Below are 15403 nucleotides of genomic sequence, written 5' to 3' on the forward strand. Positions count from 1 at the left end.
ATTGTGTTTGCTCTTAAGATTTGGAGACACTATTTGTATGGGGAAAAGTGTTACATCTACACAGATCATAAGAGTTTGAAGTATTTGGGCACTCAGAAGGAGTTGAATTTGAGACAGAAGAGATGGTTAGAATTGATAAAAGACTACGATTGTCTGATAGACTATCAGCTAGGGAAAGCTAATGTTGTGGCTGACGCCTTAAGTCGCAAGACTATGGCAAGTCTACGGGTTACTCCTTTGTCTATGGTACATGAGTTAAGATTATTACATGCCAGCTTAGAGATTAATGATGAAGGGCAGATAGCAGTTGCATGGCATGTACAGCCAGTGTTGATTGATCAGATCAGAATGGCTGCTCAGAATGATCAGAGGTATCAGAAGCTATTGGAAGAAGTCTGGCAGGGCAAGAAACCAAAATTCTCAATCAGAGATGATGGTTTACTGCTACACCAGGGCAGAATGTGTGTTCCTGATGATGCTGATTTGAGGCAGATCATTTTGAATGAAGCACATGAGTCTCCTTTTGCCATGCACCCTGGTGGCACAAAAATGTATAGAGGGCTAAAGGAGCATTACTGGTGGATGGGTATGAAAAGAGATGTGGCAGAGTTTGTATCCAAATGCCTAACTTGTCAGCAAGTGAAGGCAGAGCATCAAGTACCCGCTGGGTTGTTACATCCACTACCAATACCAGAATGGAAATGGGAGAGAATAACAATGGATTTTGTGATGGGACTTCCGAGGACACAGAAGAGTCATGATGCAGTATGGGTCATTGTTGACAGACTGACCAAGTCTGCTCATTTTCTGCCAGTTCGGATGGACTACAGTTTAGAAAGATTGGCCAAGTTGTACATTGATGAGATTGTGAGACTTCATGGAGTGCCAGTATCCATCGTATCGGACAGAGATCCTAAGTTCACTTCTAGATTCTGGGGTAGTCTTCAGAGAGTCCTAGGAACTAAATTGAACTTCAGTACTGCATTCCACCCACAGACAGATGGCCAGTCTGAGAGGGTAATTCAGATCTTGGAGGACATGCTACGGGCTTGTGTGATTGAATTTGAGGACAGTTGGGATACACACTTGCCTTTGATTGAGTTTGCTTACAATAACAGCTACCAATCAAGCATTGGTATGCCTCCATATGAAGCTTTGTATGGTAGAAAATGTAGAACCCCATTGTGTTAGGATGACGTGGGTGAAAGAAAGATGATTGGACCCGAAATTGTTCAGCAAACTGAGGAAAAGATCAAAGTAATCAGAGATCGACTTAAGACTGCATCAGACCGTCAAAAGTCCTACATTGATTTGAAAAGAAGGGATATTGAGTATGCAGTGGGTGAGAAAGTTTTCCTCAAGGTTTCCCCTTGGAAGAGGATTATGAGATTTGGCAGAAAGGGGAAACCGAGTCTTCGTTTCATTGGGCCATATGAGGTTCTGGAAAGAGTGGGTCCTTTGGCTTATCGTTTGGCACTACCTCCAGAGTTAGAGAAGATACATAATGTCTTTCATGTGTCTATGTTGAGGAGATATCGATCAGACCCATCTCATGTACTACCTGTGGAAGAAATTGAAGTCAATCCAGACCTCACATATGAGGAAGAACCCATAGTGATTCTGGCTTATAAGGTGAAGCAGCTACGGAACAAGCAGATACCATTGGTAAAAGTGCTGTGGAGCCATCATTCGGGCCAGGAGGCTACTTGGAAATGAGAGGAGGACATGAGGAGACAGCAACCACAGCTGTTCAGAGATTGATACCAGGTAAAATTTCGAGACGAAATTTATTTTAAGGGGGGGAGAATTGTAACACCCCTATTTGTATAGCCTGGTATATTTCACTGTTCCGGTGATCGGTGTAACACCCTAGGCAAATCCCACATCGATAAAACACGGGAGAGATGCTGGGTTTATAAGTTGGCGGTTCGTAACCCCTAATGACGCATTTTAAAACCGTGAGGGCTTCGGCCCAGAGTGGACAATATCACTAGTGGGCCGGGCCATTACATTTGTGGTATCAGAGCTGCTCCTCGTGCAACCTTGGGGAATGGTGGGGCAAACCTCAGTGAGGACGCTGAGTCCCATAAGGGGGGTGGATTGTAACACCCTAGGCAAATCCCACATCGACAAAACACGGGAGAGATGCTGGGTTTATAAGTTGGCGGTTCGTAACCCCTAGTGACGCGTTTTAAAACTGTGAGGGCTTAGCCCAAGAGCAGAATATCACTAGTGGGCCGGGCCATTACATTTGTGGTATCGAGCGCTCGCGTGCAACCTTGAGCGATGGTGGGGCAAACCTCAGCGAGGACGCTGAGTCCCATAAGGGGGGTAGATTGTAACACCCTAGGCAAATCCCACATCGGCAAAACACGGGAGAGATGCTGGGTTTATAAGTTGGCGATTCGTAACCCCTAGTAACGCGTTTTAAAACCGTGAGGGCTTTGGCCTAGAGCGGACAATATCACTAGTGGGCCAGGCCGTTACATTTGTGGTATCAAAGCCGCTCTGCGTGCAACCTTAAGCGATGGTGGGGCAAACCTCAGCGAGGACGCTGAGTCCCATAAGGGGGGTGGATTGTAACACCCTAGGCAAATCCCACATCGACAAAACACGAGAGAGATGCTGGGTTTATAAGTTGGCGGTTTGTAACTCCTAGTAATGCATTTTAAAACCATGAGGGCTTCGGCCCAGAGCGGACAGTATCACTAGTGGACCGGGCCATTACAATCGGTGTCGGTCCGGACAATTAAGGGGATTAGAACCACACTTAAGATAACTAGATAAGCTATAAACACAAATAATTAGTAATTGCTAATTAGTTAAGTATAAATAAGAAAAATAGAACATAAGAAGTTAAACGAGCCGAGAGTCACAGCGATGGGTGACCTTCTCGGGAAGGACTGCGAAGTCATTTTAAACTCAAATTTCAAATCAGAAAATGTGCCACTGCGGTCCTTAGGACCATTATAAACACAGTGGAAAAGAGAAAATCACGAAAAAGAACTGTTAAGTCAGTCAAATAATTAGGTCAGGAAGCCGAAATAAATATTAAATTATTTACAAATCGGGATGAACTGGCGAGGGGCAAATTGGTCAATTGACCCCAAGAGCTGACTCCTGACCTAACTGTCAAATAAATCGGAGAAAAGAAAATTTTGGAATTGAGAATTAAATTAAAGAACTAATACAAAAATAAATAAATAAAAAATGAAAAAGTTAAAAAGGTGATGACATCATGCATGACATCATGCATGATGCCATAAAAATAATGATTAATATATTTAATTAATTAGAATTTTGGTCTTCCTTAAGACATAAAAACAAAAAGAAAAGAAAGAAAAAAAAAGAGATCAAAAGTCTTCTTCCTTATCAAGTTGCCGTCCACTCACCCTCACTCCTCCATGAATGGTCCTCCATTAAAGCTTCTCTCAAGCTTACAATCCTTCATTAAACCTCAATAGCTCCCATAGAAACCTCATTAGAACTTGTTTTAGCCACTTGAGAAGAAGCTTGGTCATCAAAGAAAGAAGAAAAGAAGAGGGAAATTTGAGAATTCAAATTCAAGTGAGGTAAGCACATCAATTTGAAAGTTTGAGATTTAGTAGTTGTGTTTATAGTTTGATTAACTTGTAAATAAACTTAAAATGAAAAGAAAATTTGTTAAGGGACCAAACTGAAATTTAGCCAGCATGAAGGGTAGGGTGATTTGCATGATTTGAATGGTTTGAATGGGTATAGGAACTTTAATTAGTTGAATGGTTAGGATTAAAGGCTTTAAAAGTAGCTAAATGCATGAGTTTGTGAATTAGGGTTTTGAACATTAGGATTTAGAGACCAAAGATGTGAGGAAGTGGTAAATGATGTCTTTGACCTAATGTGAAGTGAAAAATGGTCAGTTGTGACCATATGAAGAGTGTTAGAGGTGTTTGAATCAAAGCCAAATTCGGATGAAGTATGGTCATGCTGCTGGCAGCATGACCAAATTTCCTTTGAGGGACCAAAAATGAAATTTTACAAGCCCAATTGGTATGGGACCAATTGGGACTGAAAATAGGCACTAAATGACACAATTTTTATTTAGGAAGCATGCCCAAAAAGTGACCAAAACCTAGTGAACAAACTGACCAAACTTGAAAATCTGCAGTATGAACAGTACACATGAACAGTAATCGTGTTTGGGTCATAACTCGAGCTAGGCAGGTCAAAATGACTTGAAATTTTACCAGTGGTTAGATGAGATATAAACCTAAAACTTTCATGAAGAATACAAACCCAAATTATGCCATTAACCCAATTAAATTACTGAGCAAAGTTGAATCACTGAATCTGCAGAACTGCAGATTTACCATATGAACAGTAAAGTCTCAATGGCTATAACTCTCTCTAGAAAACTCCAATTTAAGTGATTCTTGAACCGATGGAAACCTAAGACATAGTAGAACATTTCATATGGAGAAAATTAGATCAAATTATGGACTTAACTTGATCAAATTGCTGAACGAAGTTGAATCAATAAATCTCTAAAACCAAATTCTGCAGCATGAGCAGTAACCGTAATTTGGGTATAACTTGAGCTACAAAACTCCAATTGGAGTAATTCAAAAATTAGAATAAACTTAAGACAATAAGGAACATTTTCTATGAAGAAAGTTTTGCCAAATTCCAACAGTAAACTGACCAATGAAACAGTACAATTAGGGACACCAAAACTGAAAATTTGGCAATTTTGTCTAAAAGACCTAAGTTTTGAGAAAACAACCAAAACCAACAAATTTAGTGACCAAAATGTGGTATGTGGGTGAAGTTGGAATTCCCATACCTATTAAGCCTTAGAAAGTCAATAATTTGACTTGAATAGTATAGTGAATAGTAACCCCGAAACACAAAATTTCAAGAACGTCGAGTTTAGCACGTTAGAGCTAGATAAAAGCGAAGCTAAATTTATTTTGGATTTATGTTAAGTTCTAGTACTGAAACATTGTGAAATTGTATGTTTCAGTTGAAAAGAATACCGGGAAAGAACCCGAGGAACCGAGTTAAGGCCAAGAGGCGACTCGCTTGAGGTTTGTGCACAACATCACTATGCTTTAAAATTCATTGATAAAGTGAATGAAATATGCATTTTACTTTGCTTTGAATTGTAAAAGTTATTGTGCATATTTGAAATGACAATGTTTAGCAAATTGTTAAGATAAGTTTTGAAACCACAGTGTCATGACCATATATTTGAACACCTCACTAGCACAACTAGTGGGGGTAATTAGTTTTCAATTTTGATTCCTTCTCTGGAGAAGTGTTGAGGTGTGCCAGTAGAAGAGGATGTGAATGGATATCCATATATTTGAGCTAGCTAGCCTTGTGATGTGATTTCTCTTTAGCCTCTGGCTATTGAGATTCTATTTGTTTTGAGTGGCATGATCTAACTGTGGGTTTTATGAAATGTGATTTGATACTTCAAAATGAAATTGTTTAGGATTAAAATCTCAAAATGCATATTTGTATTTAATTCTCATGTTCAGTCAAATTTTTGAATAAATGTGATTTAAGTTCTGCATAAAAATTATTTTAGTATGTTGTGCACCACTGAGTCCTAGTATTCAGTGATAGCTTTTATTAATGTCGCAGATATAGAGACTAGAGGAGCAGCAGACTGAGCTGCTGAGGATTGAGGATCTATCAGCTTGAAGTTATCGGGTATAATTTATACCCTAACTTTAAATATTTCTTTTGATGTATGTATTGCACATAAATGTATGGACATGTAAAATGGTCTTGAGCAGCTTGTACAAAGTTTGTATGAAGTTTGCAATAAAAATTTAGTTTGAATTTCCTTTGAAGTAAATTTTGTAGTGATGTATATATAAATTGTTTTGTCTCTAATAAAATATGAGTTGAACTATTTTACTTAATTTGAATGAGATGAATTGCTAGTATTTTGAGGATTATTGAATTTTGGAAATTGAGAAATGTTGATTGTGAAATCTTGAGATTTGAGATTGATTGAGAATTTGAAGTAGTGGTTGAGAAAAATTTTTAGAAGTGTTTTTTTTTTTTTTACAGGTATTTAAAGAACTATTTTCTTAAAATATAGACGAAACTCTGTCAAAATTTTTATAAAATTTACGAAAAAATAAAATGGGCCAAAAGTTTTAACTAGTTTTAAATTTAATTAAATGTTTTAAATACCTATTAGAAAATGCTCACCACTTATCAAAAATAAGAAAATTGTTTTTAAAATCCCTTGTAGGGTACTTAATGAGTTATCGGTAGGTGAAGTTCGGTAGTTCATTAGGTATTCTACGGGATCATGTTATGCCTTACAGATGGGTAAAGTGTGACACACACACATATATATAGTGTGTGTGTGTGTGTGTGTGTGGTGGGGGGGGGGGGTGTAATTATCATTTGGAGTCACTCAACTTTATTATTATTTTTTTTTTGTCAAAAGGTGATGATTTATAAGTGTTAAACTAACAGGGAGCCAAAAATAAACCTTTGTTGCGCCACCTTATTACAAGAAAAATGAGAATCATGAAGAAACTTGGTGGCTAGAGTATGTGTAGCTAAATGACAAGTTCTCTTAACATGGGAGAAAGAGATACTAGTAAAAGACAAAGATAACTATTTAACATCATGAATAAGTTGCTGGATATCCTGAGGAACCACTGAATTCTTAACAGCATTGATAACCAGTAACGAGTCTCCCTCAAAGATAATAGAGTGAAAACCTCTATTAACAGCCAAAAGAGCCACATCTCTGCATGCTAAGCTTTCTAAAACCAAAGGGTCAGAAATGAAGTTGTATTCCTTGCAAGCCCAATCTAAAATTTGCCCTTCTATATTTTGGACAACAATTATTGTGACACCTCCATTCCTACTAGAGTTAACTATAGTATCAAAATTGAATTTGAGGACATTTGTAGGAGGAGGGATCTACATCGCTGGAATCAAGGGAAGAGTAGAAGATGGAAGACTAGTAGGCTGATGAGCTATATTAAACTCCTCAAAATGATGAAATGCCATGGCTATGCCTTCTTGGGGAGCCTTCTGAGATTGCTTAAAAGAAGAGTATTTCTATTCTTCCAAAGATGCCAAAGAATAAAAACCATCAACTGTTTAAACATAAGATCTTCAGAGTGATTCTCAAGCGGAGCTATCACTTCAGACCAACAATCCCTCATATCCAAGCTATTGATACAAGTGGATCTAAGGCGCAAAGGAGATTCAATCCAAACGGCTGCAGCTCTAAGGCAAGAGAAGAACAAATGCCTTAGTGTTTCAATTTCTCCACAAAATATACACTTTAGGTTAAAATGGCTCATTCGACAATGCAACACTTCATTGGAGGGCATTTTCCCTTTTAATAGTGTCCATAAGAAAATTAACAGCTTATATGGCAAAGATATTTTCCAAATACTCTTCCAAAAATAATCTGAGGAGGATAGAGAACTAGGACCGGGCACATCTCTTACTCAACTTTATTAGTTATTTTATAAAAGTCATCAACTTTAAATTTTTTCTTAAAATTTATTGAACTTCAATTTTGAGTATCATTAAAGTTACTGTATCTAGCTATTACAAATTTCCAAATTAGCCTAAACTAATTTTCACTCATAGACTTCACATTTTGTTTTCCAATAACTCAACTTTAATTTAAAAAAAAAAAAACTCAAAACATCTTCAACTTTAATTTAGTAAACTTGAAATCTATATCACCTGTAGTTGAAAGTTTATAGGACATTACAAATAAAAAATTATATACACACTTTAGATAATTTATTAATTTAATTAATTTAATTCTTTTTAATATATTTTGAAATCTATTTAGAAATTTTAAATTTAAATTTTATTATTAAATTTAAATGTATTTAATCTAATATTATTTATTATAATTTAAAAAAATAAATTAAAATAATTAATAATAGAACATAAAAAATATAATTAGTTCAATTTATTTATTATATTGAATGCACTCAAATTTAATAGTAAAAAGAAAATAAAAAGAGAAAGGTCGACCAAGAAAAGCTAACAGAATCAGGCCTTCGGTTGATCCAGATTTCGAGTATGATGGTGACCCTGATTTGGTAATCTCGCCAGATGTTGTGGCGGCTGGTTCGTTAATGATTAAGGAAATTTTTATGGATTTTTTTTTTTCTTTTTACTCTTGATAATATCCTTTTTTTTTTTAATTCTTGATTATTTGAGGAAAGAATTTTGGATTTTGTATCGAACTGAATTTTGTGAATGATTAGTAAAGTATTTAAGGAAAAAAAATGATTGTTGACATTTTAGATTTGGCTCTTTTAAATCAGATTTTCAATCTTTTATGTCTAAAATTGAGGAATAAAAACTAATGAAATAGATTTAATTTAATTTAATTTAATATTTCTTGGTGTAGATTATTTATATTTTAATAATTTCAGTTATTTTAATTTTATCTATTTAGTTTAATTTTAAATTTAATTAATTAAATATTTAATTCTTTAAAAATTCAAATAATTTAACTTTTTAATTAATTAATTAAATTAAATTAAATTAAATAATTAAAATTCTTTAAAAATAATCATTAAATTGAACTAAAAATTAATTAAATTTTCTAATTATAATTAAATTTGCTTTGTTCCTTGTAAAATATGGGCTGGTAAAAGCTAAGGATGGTAACGAGCCTATACAATACACGATAAAATAAAATTATAATTAAATCAATTTAAATAATATATAATAAATTTAAATTTAATAATAATATTAATGTCGATTGAATTTTATATATTTTTATTATTTAAATTTATTTATATAATTAAGTAATTAATTATAAATTATATTTTTTATAATAATATTTATAAATTTTTATATAATATTTTAAATAAATAAAATTTAAATATTTTATAAATTTTTTAATTTTAAAATATAAATTATTAATAAAAAATATTTTTATATAAATTATTAATTAAAATATATAAAATTAAATAGATTGAGTTTGAGTTATGATAAGGTATTGTTAACAGCACAACCGCAGAAAGGCGGTACAGATCCTCTTTGTCGAGAATCTTTTTGGTATGAGCAGTCCACAGCCGAGCTCATCAAAGGTAACTTTTTAAAACGCAAACTACACATCAGCCCGCATTGAAAATTCTCATAAGAATCACTGGTATCTCTCTCTCTCCCTCTTTCTGAGCATCTGAACCTGGAGATGGCGTTACAGTGGCAAATCTTGAAGAAAACCCTGCAAGAAGCTAAACCCAAGTTTTTGCATTACTGTAGGATCTCTCTCTGTTCTCCTTTCTCTACGCTTTCTTCATCTACTGACCCTGCCACTGATTCTCCTCCGCCTCAGCTCCCATTGTTTGATTACCAGCCGAAGCCTTATAATGGACCCTTGGCAGATGAGATTCTCCAGAAACGCAAGAAGTTTCTGGGTCCCTCTCTCTTCTACTACTACCAAAAGCCTGTCAGTTTATACTCTTCCTAATCACTCTCTCTGGCTTTTTTTTTCCCTCTTTTTTTGGGGGAAAAATTGATGATCTGCAGCTGAATTTATTTTCTTTTTTCTTGTGTAGCTGAATATTGTAGAAGGGAAGATGCAATATTTGTTCGATGAAAGAGGGCGGCGATATCTGGATGCCTTTGCTGGAATAGTAACAGTATCATGTGGGCATTGCCATCCTGAAGTTTTGAATGCTATTATGGAACAAAGCAAGCTTCTCCAGCATGCTACTACCATCTACTTGCACCATGCCATTGCTGATTTTGCTGAGGCATTGGCTGCCAAGATGCCGGGAAACCTTAAGGTTTTGAAATTTATTGTCCTTTCATTTTCATTATAGATTTTATATCCTTTATTTCCCTTTTCCTGAATTTTTATAATACTTGTCAATGGAATTGTGTTACTAATATAAATAATGAATTACTCCTTAAACTAATTCGATACCGTTAGGAGAGTGTGGTTCCGGTTTGGATTCAGGGTATGCCCAGGAACCAGAACAGAATTGAAATTTCGACGTGTTCTGCTTTGGTTTTTCCATGTTTTGATTCCAATACCATACTGTTCTAGTCATACTTGAATTAGCATTTAAACTTTAAGCTTTAAAGTGAATTGTTAATACACATACGTAATATGCCTTTTAGCTATTTCTTAATTATATAATTAAGAATTATTAGTTGATTTAATGTATTTATAATTAAAATTATTGAGAAAAAGTATAGGAATGAAAGATAATATTATATTGTAGATAGTTCATATATATATATATATATATATATATATATATATATATATATATATATATATATTACAATCTTAATTGCATATAAATATATAATTATGTTTGAAAGTATATGATACATCTCAAAAAAATCATAAAAAAACATATGTATAAAATCAGTGCTTGGTTTGATTTTGATTCAGCATAGGTTCGGTACAATTCCGGTTCGGTTCTTAACAAAAAACTAAAACTAAACCAAAACAGCAAAATAAGACCAGTTTTGTACGGTTTTTCAATTTGGTTTGGGACCCCAAGAACCATGCATACCGCTAGTAACCATGTGTAATTGAAGTTTTGGTGAGCTATTGTAACAACACCCAAGTCCTCATACTTATTGGCCTTTTGAGATGCAGGTTGTGTATTTTGTAAATTCTGGGTCTGAAGCGAATGAATTAGCGATGCTGATGGCCAGACTATACAGTGGAAATCTCGATATGATTTCCTTGAGAAATGCATATCATGGTGGAAGTTCTAGTACAATTGGATTGACTGCTTTGAACACATGGAAGTACCCGATACCACAGGTTTATCTAAATGCTGTAGCTTTAGAAAATTCATTTACATATCATGTTTTCGTGCCAACAACCTACTACCATGTTTGTTGGCTTGTAGAAATACCTGGTACTGCAGGCTCATGTATATCCTAACAGTTTGAATTTGACTAGATTTTGTAGTATTTTATTGTTACAAAAATTACCAAGGCCAAAACTTGTAGGATCTTCATTATTTAAACAACTTTACTATTATAACATCACTTTTTACACAATATAGGCAGTTAGCGAGACAAGCTAATTATTCTAACCATCGCATGCTGCAGGGTGAAATCCATCACGTGATCAACCCTGATCCATACCGAGGAATCTTTGGTTCTGATCCCACTGGTTATGCCAAAGATGTGCAAGATCACATTGAATATGGTACTTCTGGAAAAGTTGCTGGATTTATATCTGAAACAATTCAGGTTAGCAACTTGGCATTGATATTTTTCAACAAATTGTGGATTTGCTAACTGTGAATGAGGCATTTTCTGATTCTTTATTTTCTTGAAATTTTGTTTTGCTGTATATTAATCATTAACTCTAGGGAGTTGGAGGAGCTGTTGAACTGGCCCCTGGATACTTGAAAATGGTTTATGACATTGTACGCAAAGCTGGAGGTGTCTGCATTGCTGATGAGGTGCAAACTGGATTTGGCCGCACAGGAAGCCATTACTGGGGTTTTGAGACACAAGGAGTCATTCCTGACATAGTTACCATGGCAAAGGTCTTTAAAATTATCCCTTGCAGTTTTTTTCCTCAATCTTATATGGTTGATGCACATTGGAACTTCAAATTTGCAGTTCCTTATATAGCTGTAGCTGCATTATTTATCATTATTTACTTTTATGCTTTAAATTTTTCACATTCCAATATCTTATTCTCACCGTCTTATGAACCCTGTCCTGTCATTCCATAACATATACAAAAAGCATCTCTCAGGGTATTGGCAATGGTTTACCATTAGGAGCAGTGGTGACAACACCAGAAATAGCAAATGTGATGGCTCAGAAAATTCAATTTAACACTTTTGGTGGGAACCCTGTTTGTTCTGCTGGTGGACTTGCAGTGCTGAGAACTATTGAGAAAGAGAAGCGTCAAGAACACTGTGCCAGTGTGGGCTCCCACTTGATTGGCCGCTTGAGAGCCCTTCAGCAAAGACATGAAAGTAATTTCCTAACTAACTTGGCATCTCAAACAAATATTCTGTTTTTTATTAATAAAAAGGAATAAAAGAAAAAGATGTTTGTCCTTGTGTTGAATATCTGTTGGCTTAAGCCATCTACAGACTGTATTTTGCACCCTTTAAATTGTTAGCCATTTAGAGGATATATATCTGTTGGCTTAAGATGTTTATCCTTGTGTTGAATGTCTGTTGGCATGAGGCCACTAGTTCTATTGAGGACTTTTGTCTGTGAGTGTACAGATGAGCTTCTCTGTATGTGTGCCCTACCATGTCTCCAGAAAAGGTATTAGACAAATTGAATTGCTTGCAAATGTATGCACGCATATACAAGCTTGTATAGAAAAGAAATGTCTCAAGTGAAGTTAAGTATCTTTCCAGGGAAAAAAAAAAAAAAAAAAAAAAAAAAGCCCCATGTAGGATAAATAAATTTTGCCACTCCTAAACACTGTGTGTGGACTTAAAAATCAAGAAGACAAAAGGAAGCCTGATTCTTATTGACCTTTCTCCAGACACATGATGTTTTCATCATATTTATAAATCTGACAATTTACTAGTTCTGAATTACTCCAGAGTCCAGATATATGACTTTTTCATTATATTTATAAATCTGACTATTTGTAAGTTTTGAACTACCACTTTCTGATGCAATATCTGTGCTCTAAACTGGTGGTATTTTAAGCAGTTTTTATATTCTTTTAATTTGGTTTCAGTCATTGGAGATGTAAGAGGGAGGGGTTTAATGGTCGGAATAGAACTCGTGACTGACCGGAAGGAGAAGACTCCTGCCAAGGCAGAAACTGCAGTTTTGTTTGAGAAACTCAGAGGTATGAAGACTCCAACTTATGACTAATAACACGGTTTTCTCCTCACCTCCTACCATATATTTATTCTTTATTCTTTCCTAATTGTAGAGCTCGGGGTTCTAGTTGGGAAAGGAGGACTACATGGAAATGTTTTTCGAATAAAACCACCAATGTGTTTCACCAAAGACGATGCAGGTACACTTTGTTTCATGCTGCATTTTAATAAATTAAACCTTCATTGAAAGGAGATGGCTTTCAAAAGAGATTCTGAAACCTTTGAAAGAACTGGCAATGGCATACTAATGCAAAAGATATATCAATTTATTATGATGCTTATCTTTATCAATTTTGTTCTGTGAGTTCGTTTGTAGTAGAATATACAATCACTTCGTTATCCTTCTGGCATGTGCAGATTTTCTTGTGGATGGCTTGGACTATTCAATGTCAAAGTTGTAAGGATCAAATCTGCTAGAGGCTGAGATGAATGTATAATACTCAAACCTTTTAGCATCAAACAACTGAACTCAAATATGTTATTTTCAATAAAATCCAGCAAATTTCTAAAGATATGAGTTCATTCCTGGTCACTTGAAATAGTTGCATGGTTCATGGTCCCTCATTTAGCTTTTAAGTTATCTGCTGCTGTCTTAACCATAGGATTCCTAAACCAAAAAGGACCAATTCAAAAGCAGAAAATATGTGCTAGGTGAAAATGTGAGGAATAATTTAATTGTGTTCATCCTAGGTTTATGCCCGTTGTGTTAACTGCATGGTTGCTAGAAATCCATGGTATCCACAGCAAGAACCCTTGCATGAATATCTGTGAATAGACCCTTTGTTTAGCACTCTGGCAAATATGATTCTTTTGTGGAATATGAGTGATGACTGTTTAAGAAAAACTTATAATATCATGATGACTATGCCACTATTTAGTGCCCCATTTGGCTAAGCAATTGAGAGTCAGCTTTTAGCTTTTAAACTTCAAATCACTTGGGTGTTTGGTAAACTTAACATTTGGATTAACTTCTTAGATTATTTTTTTCTTTAGAAATAACTTCATTATCATCGAGCTAAAGCTCAATGGCTTATTTTTAAGTTCTCAATTTCAAGTCGTACTCGTCTAAGCACTTCATTTTATAAATGACCATCACTTAATTAAAACGGCTCCTTGGATGAGTCTTTGTCAAATGGGAGCTTGTGTTTTGGAGAGTTGATCGTTGAGGTTGGCATTTTCCAACTTCAATGATCCTCAACAAATGACTATCTTAATTTTTATTTCCCACTTCTAAGACTATCATCAATTTGGAAGGCAGCTGCTAATCAATTTGGTTTTACAGCCAAGTCCACCTAAGACCAAGAATCCAAACCAATCAAAACGACATAGTTGTACATAATTACATTTTTAGTCTTTTTTTTTCTTAAGAAATTAATGTTAAAATCCAAAAACACTTCAATTTTTACAATAGATAAACTCATTTGAAAAATTGGAGTAAAGATTTCTTCAATTTGCTTACAAATTTCATTGATTAAAGAATTTATTGTTTTGTGAAATTATTTTTTTACTAAATTATTATTATTATATATTGAAATTTATATACATTATTATATTTTATTATTGTATACAATTTCTTTTTTTTTTATAAAGTAAGCAAAACAATTTTTTTTTTAATCCATTGACTTAATTTTTTTTTTTTTGGCTCTGCCCCTGTAATACTAATTGATTAACTATTAGCTTCAATTTTTTGCACTTCGATTCAACAGTTGATCGATTTTCTAACTAATGGATTAAATTTTTTTTTATATTAATCTATTTAAACTTATATTTCACAAAAAAAAAAATCTTTAATAATGATTATTATTTTAAAAAAGAAAATTTATATTCAATTATTATAAATTATATGGGTATATGTATTTTTATTCTCATTTTGTTTTGATTTTATAAAATGAATAAAATCCATCAACAAATTTTGAAGAGTTGTAAGAAATCAAGAAAATTTGAAGTGCCATGAATTTGAAAACTTTTGACTGCCAAAAGGTGTAAATCGAAAACCGAAGTTCAGTTTGATTCAGTAGTTCTGGCTATCATTTTGACACAAATATGGAGAAAACGATGGGAATAGCAATAGGTAGATTATTTGCGAAAATTATCTTTGTTGACACCATATTTTGGCCGATCATCGAAGTCAATGAACTTTAAAAATCGATCCCCAACCGACATTCTTCAGTTACAAGTGACTCGATCAAGAAATAAACCGATCCCGCATCTAGTCGAATGCTTTTCGATCTCTCGACAAAGGAGATCAAACCAATATCAGGTCTCCGTGCCATCCAGTCTTATTTTCGATCTATCCTTTATAAATATTGTGGAAAATTGTTTAATAAAGTTAAGGTTTCAGTCTGACTTAATGGTGTTTCCGATCTTAAGTATTCAAATCAAGTTTCCAATTTTAATGATCTAAAGTTCTATCCGGTGTTTGGTCTCGGCTTAGGCCGATCTCATGGTTACTATGTTTTTCCGAACTCTTATACTTAGATTAATAATCGCTTTTAAGTTTGATGTCCTAATACGTTCAGACAATCAAGCACTCATACAATTTGGATACTTTCCGATCT

The 15403-nt window shown here is 34.3% G+C and overlaps 1 protein-coding gene across 1 annotated transcript; it reads left to right on the plus strand.

Moving 5' to 3' along the window:
* Positions 1–9035: 9035 nt before the first annotated feature.
* Positions 9036–13355, plus strand: LOC131183764 (alanine--glyoxylate aminotransferase 2 homolog 1, mitochondrial-like). Its single transcript, XM_058154283.1, has 9 exons — positions 9036–9451; positions 9561–9791; positions 10619–10789; positions 11083–11226; positions 11349–11528; positions 11744–11969; positions 12698–12811; positions 12899–12985; positions 13203–13355. The coding sequence occupies exons 1-9, from the start codon at positions 9194–9196 to the stop codon at positions 13244–13246; spliced, it is 1455 nt and encodes a 484-aa protein (XP_058010266.1). The 5' UTR covers positions 9036–9193; the 3' UTR covers positions 13247–13355.
* Positions 13356–15403: the final 2048 nt, after the last annotated feature.

This window comes from Hevea brasiliensis, chromosome 10, assembly GCF_030052815.1.
Source record: "Hevea brasiliensis isolate MT/VB/25A 57/8 chromosome 10, ASM3005281v1, whole genome shotgun sequence".
NCBI classification, from domain to species: domain Eukaryota; kingdom Viridiplantae; phylum Streptophyta; class Magnoliopsida; order Malpighiales; family Euphorbiaceae; genus Hevea; species Hevea brasiliensis.

Bases quoted from the DNA above. Each gene is read 5' to 3' on its own strand.
- LOC131183764 (XM_058154283.1), top strand. From the start codon at position 9,194: ATGGCGTTACAGTGGCAAATCTTGAAGAAAACCCTGCAAGAAGCTAAA. The intron at 11,970-12,697 runs GTAATTTCCTAA...ATTTGGTTTCAG, and splicing joins CCTTCAGCAAAGACATGAAA to TCATTGGAGATGTAAGAGGG. The intron at 12,812-12,898 runs GTATGAAGACTC...TCCTAATTGTAG, and splicing joins TTTGTTTGAGAAACTCAGAG to AGCTCGGGGTTCTAGTTGGG.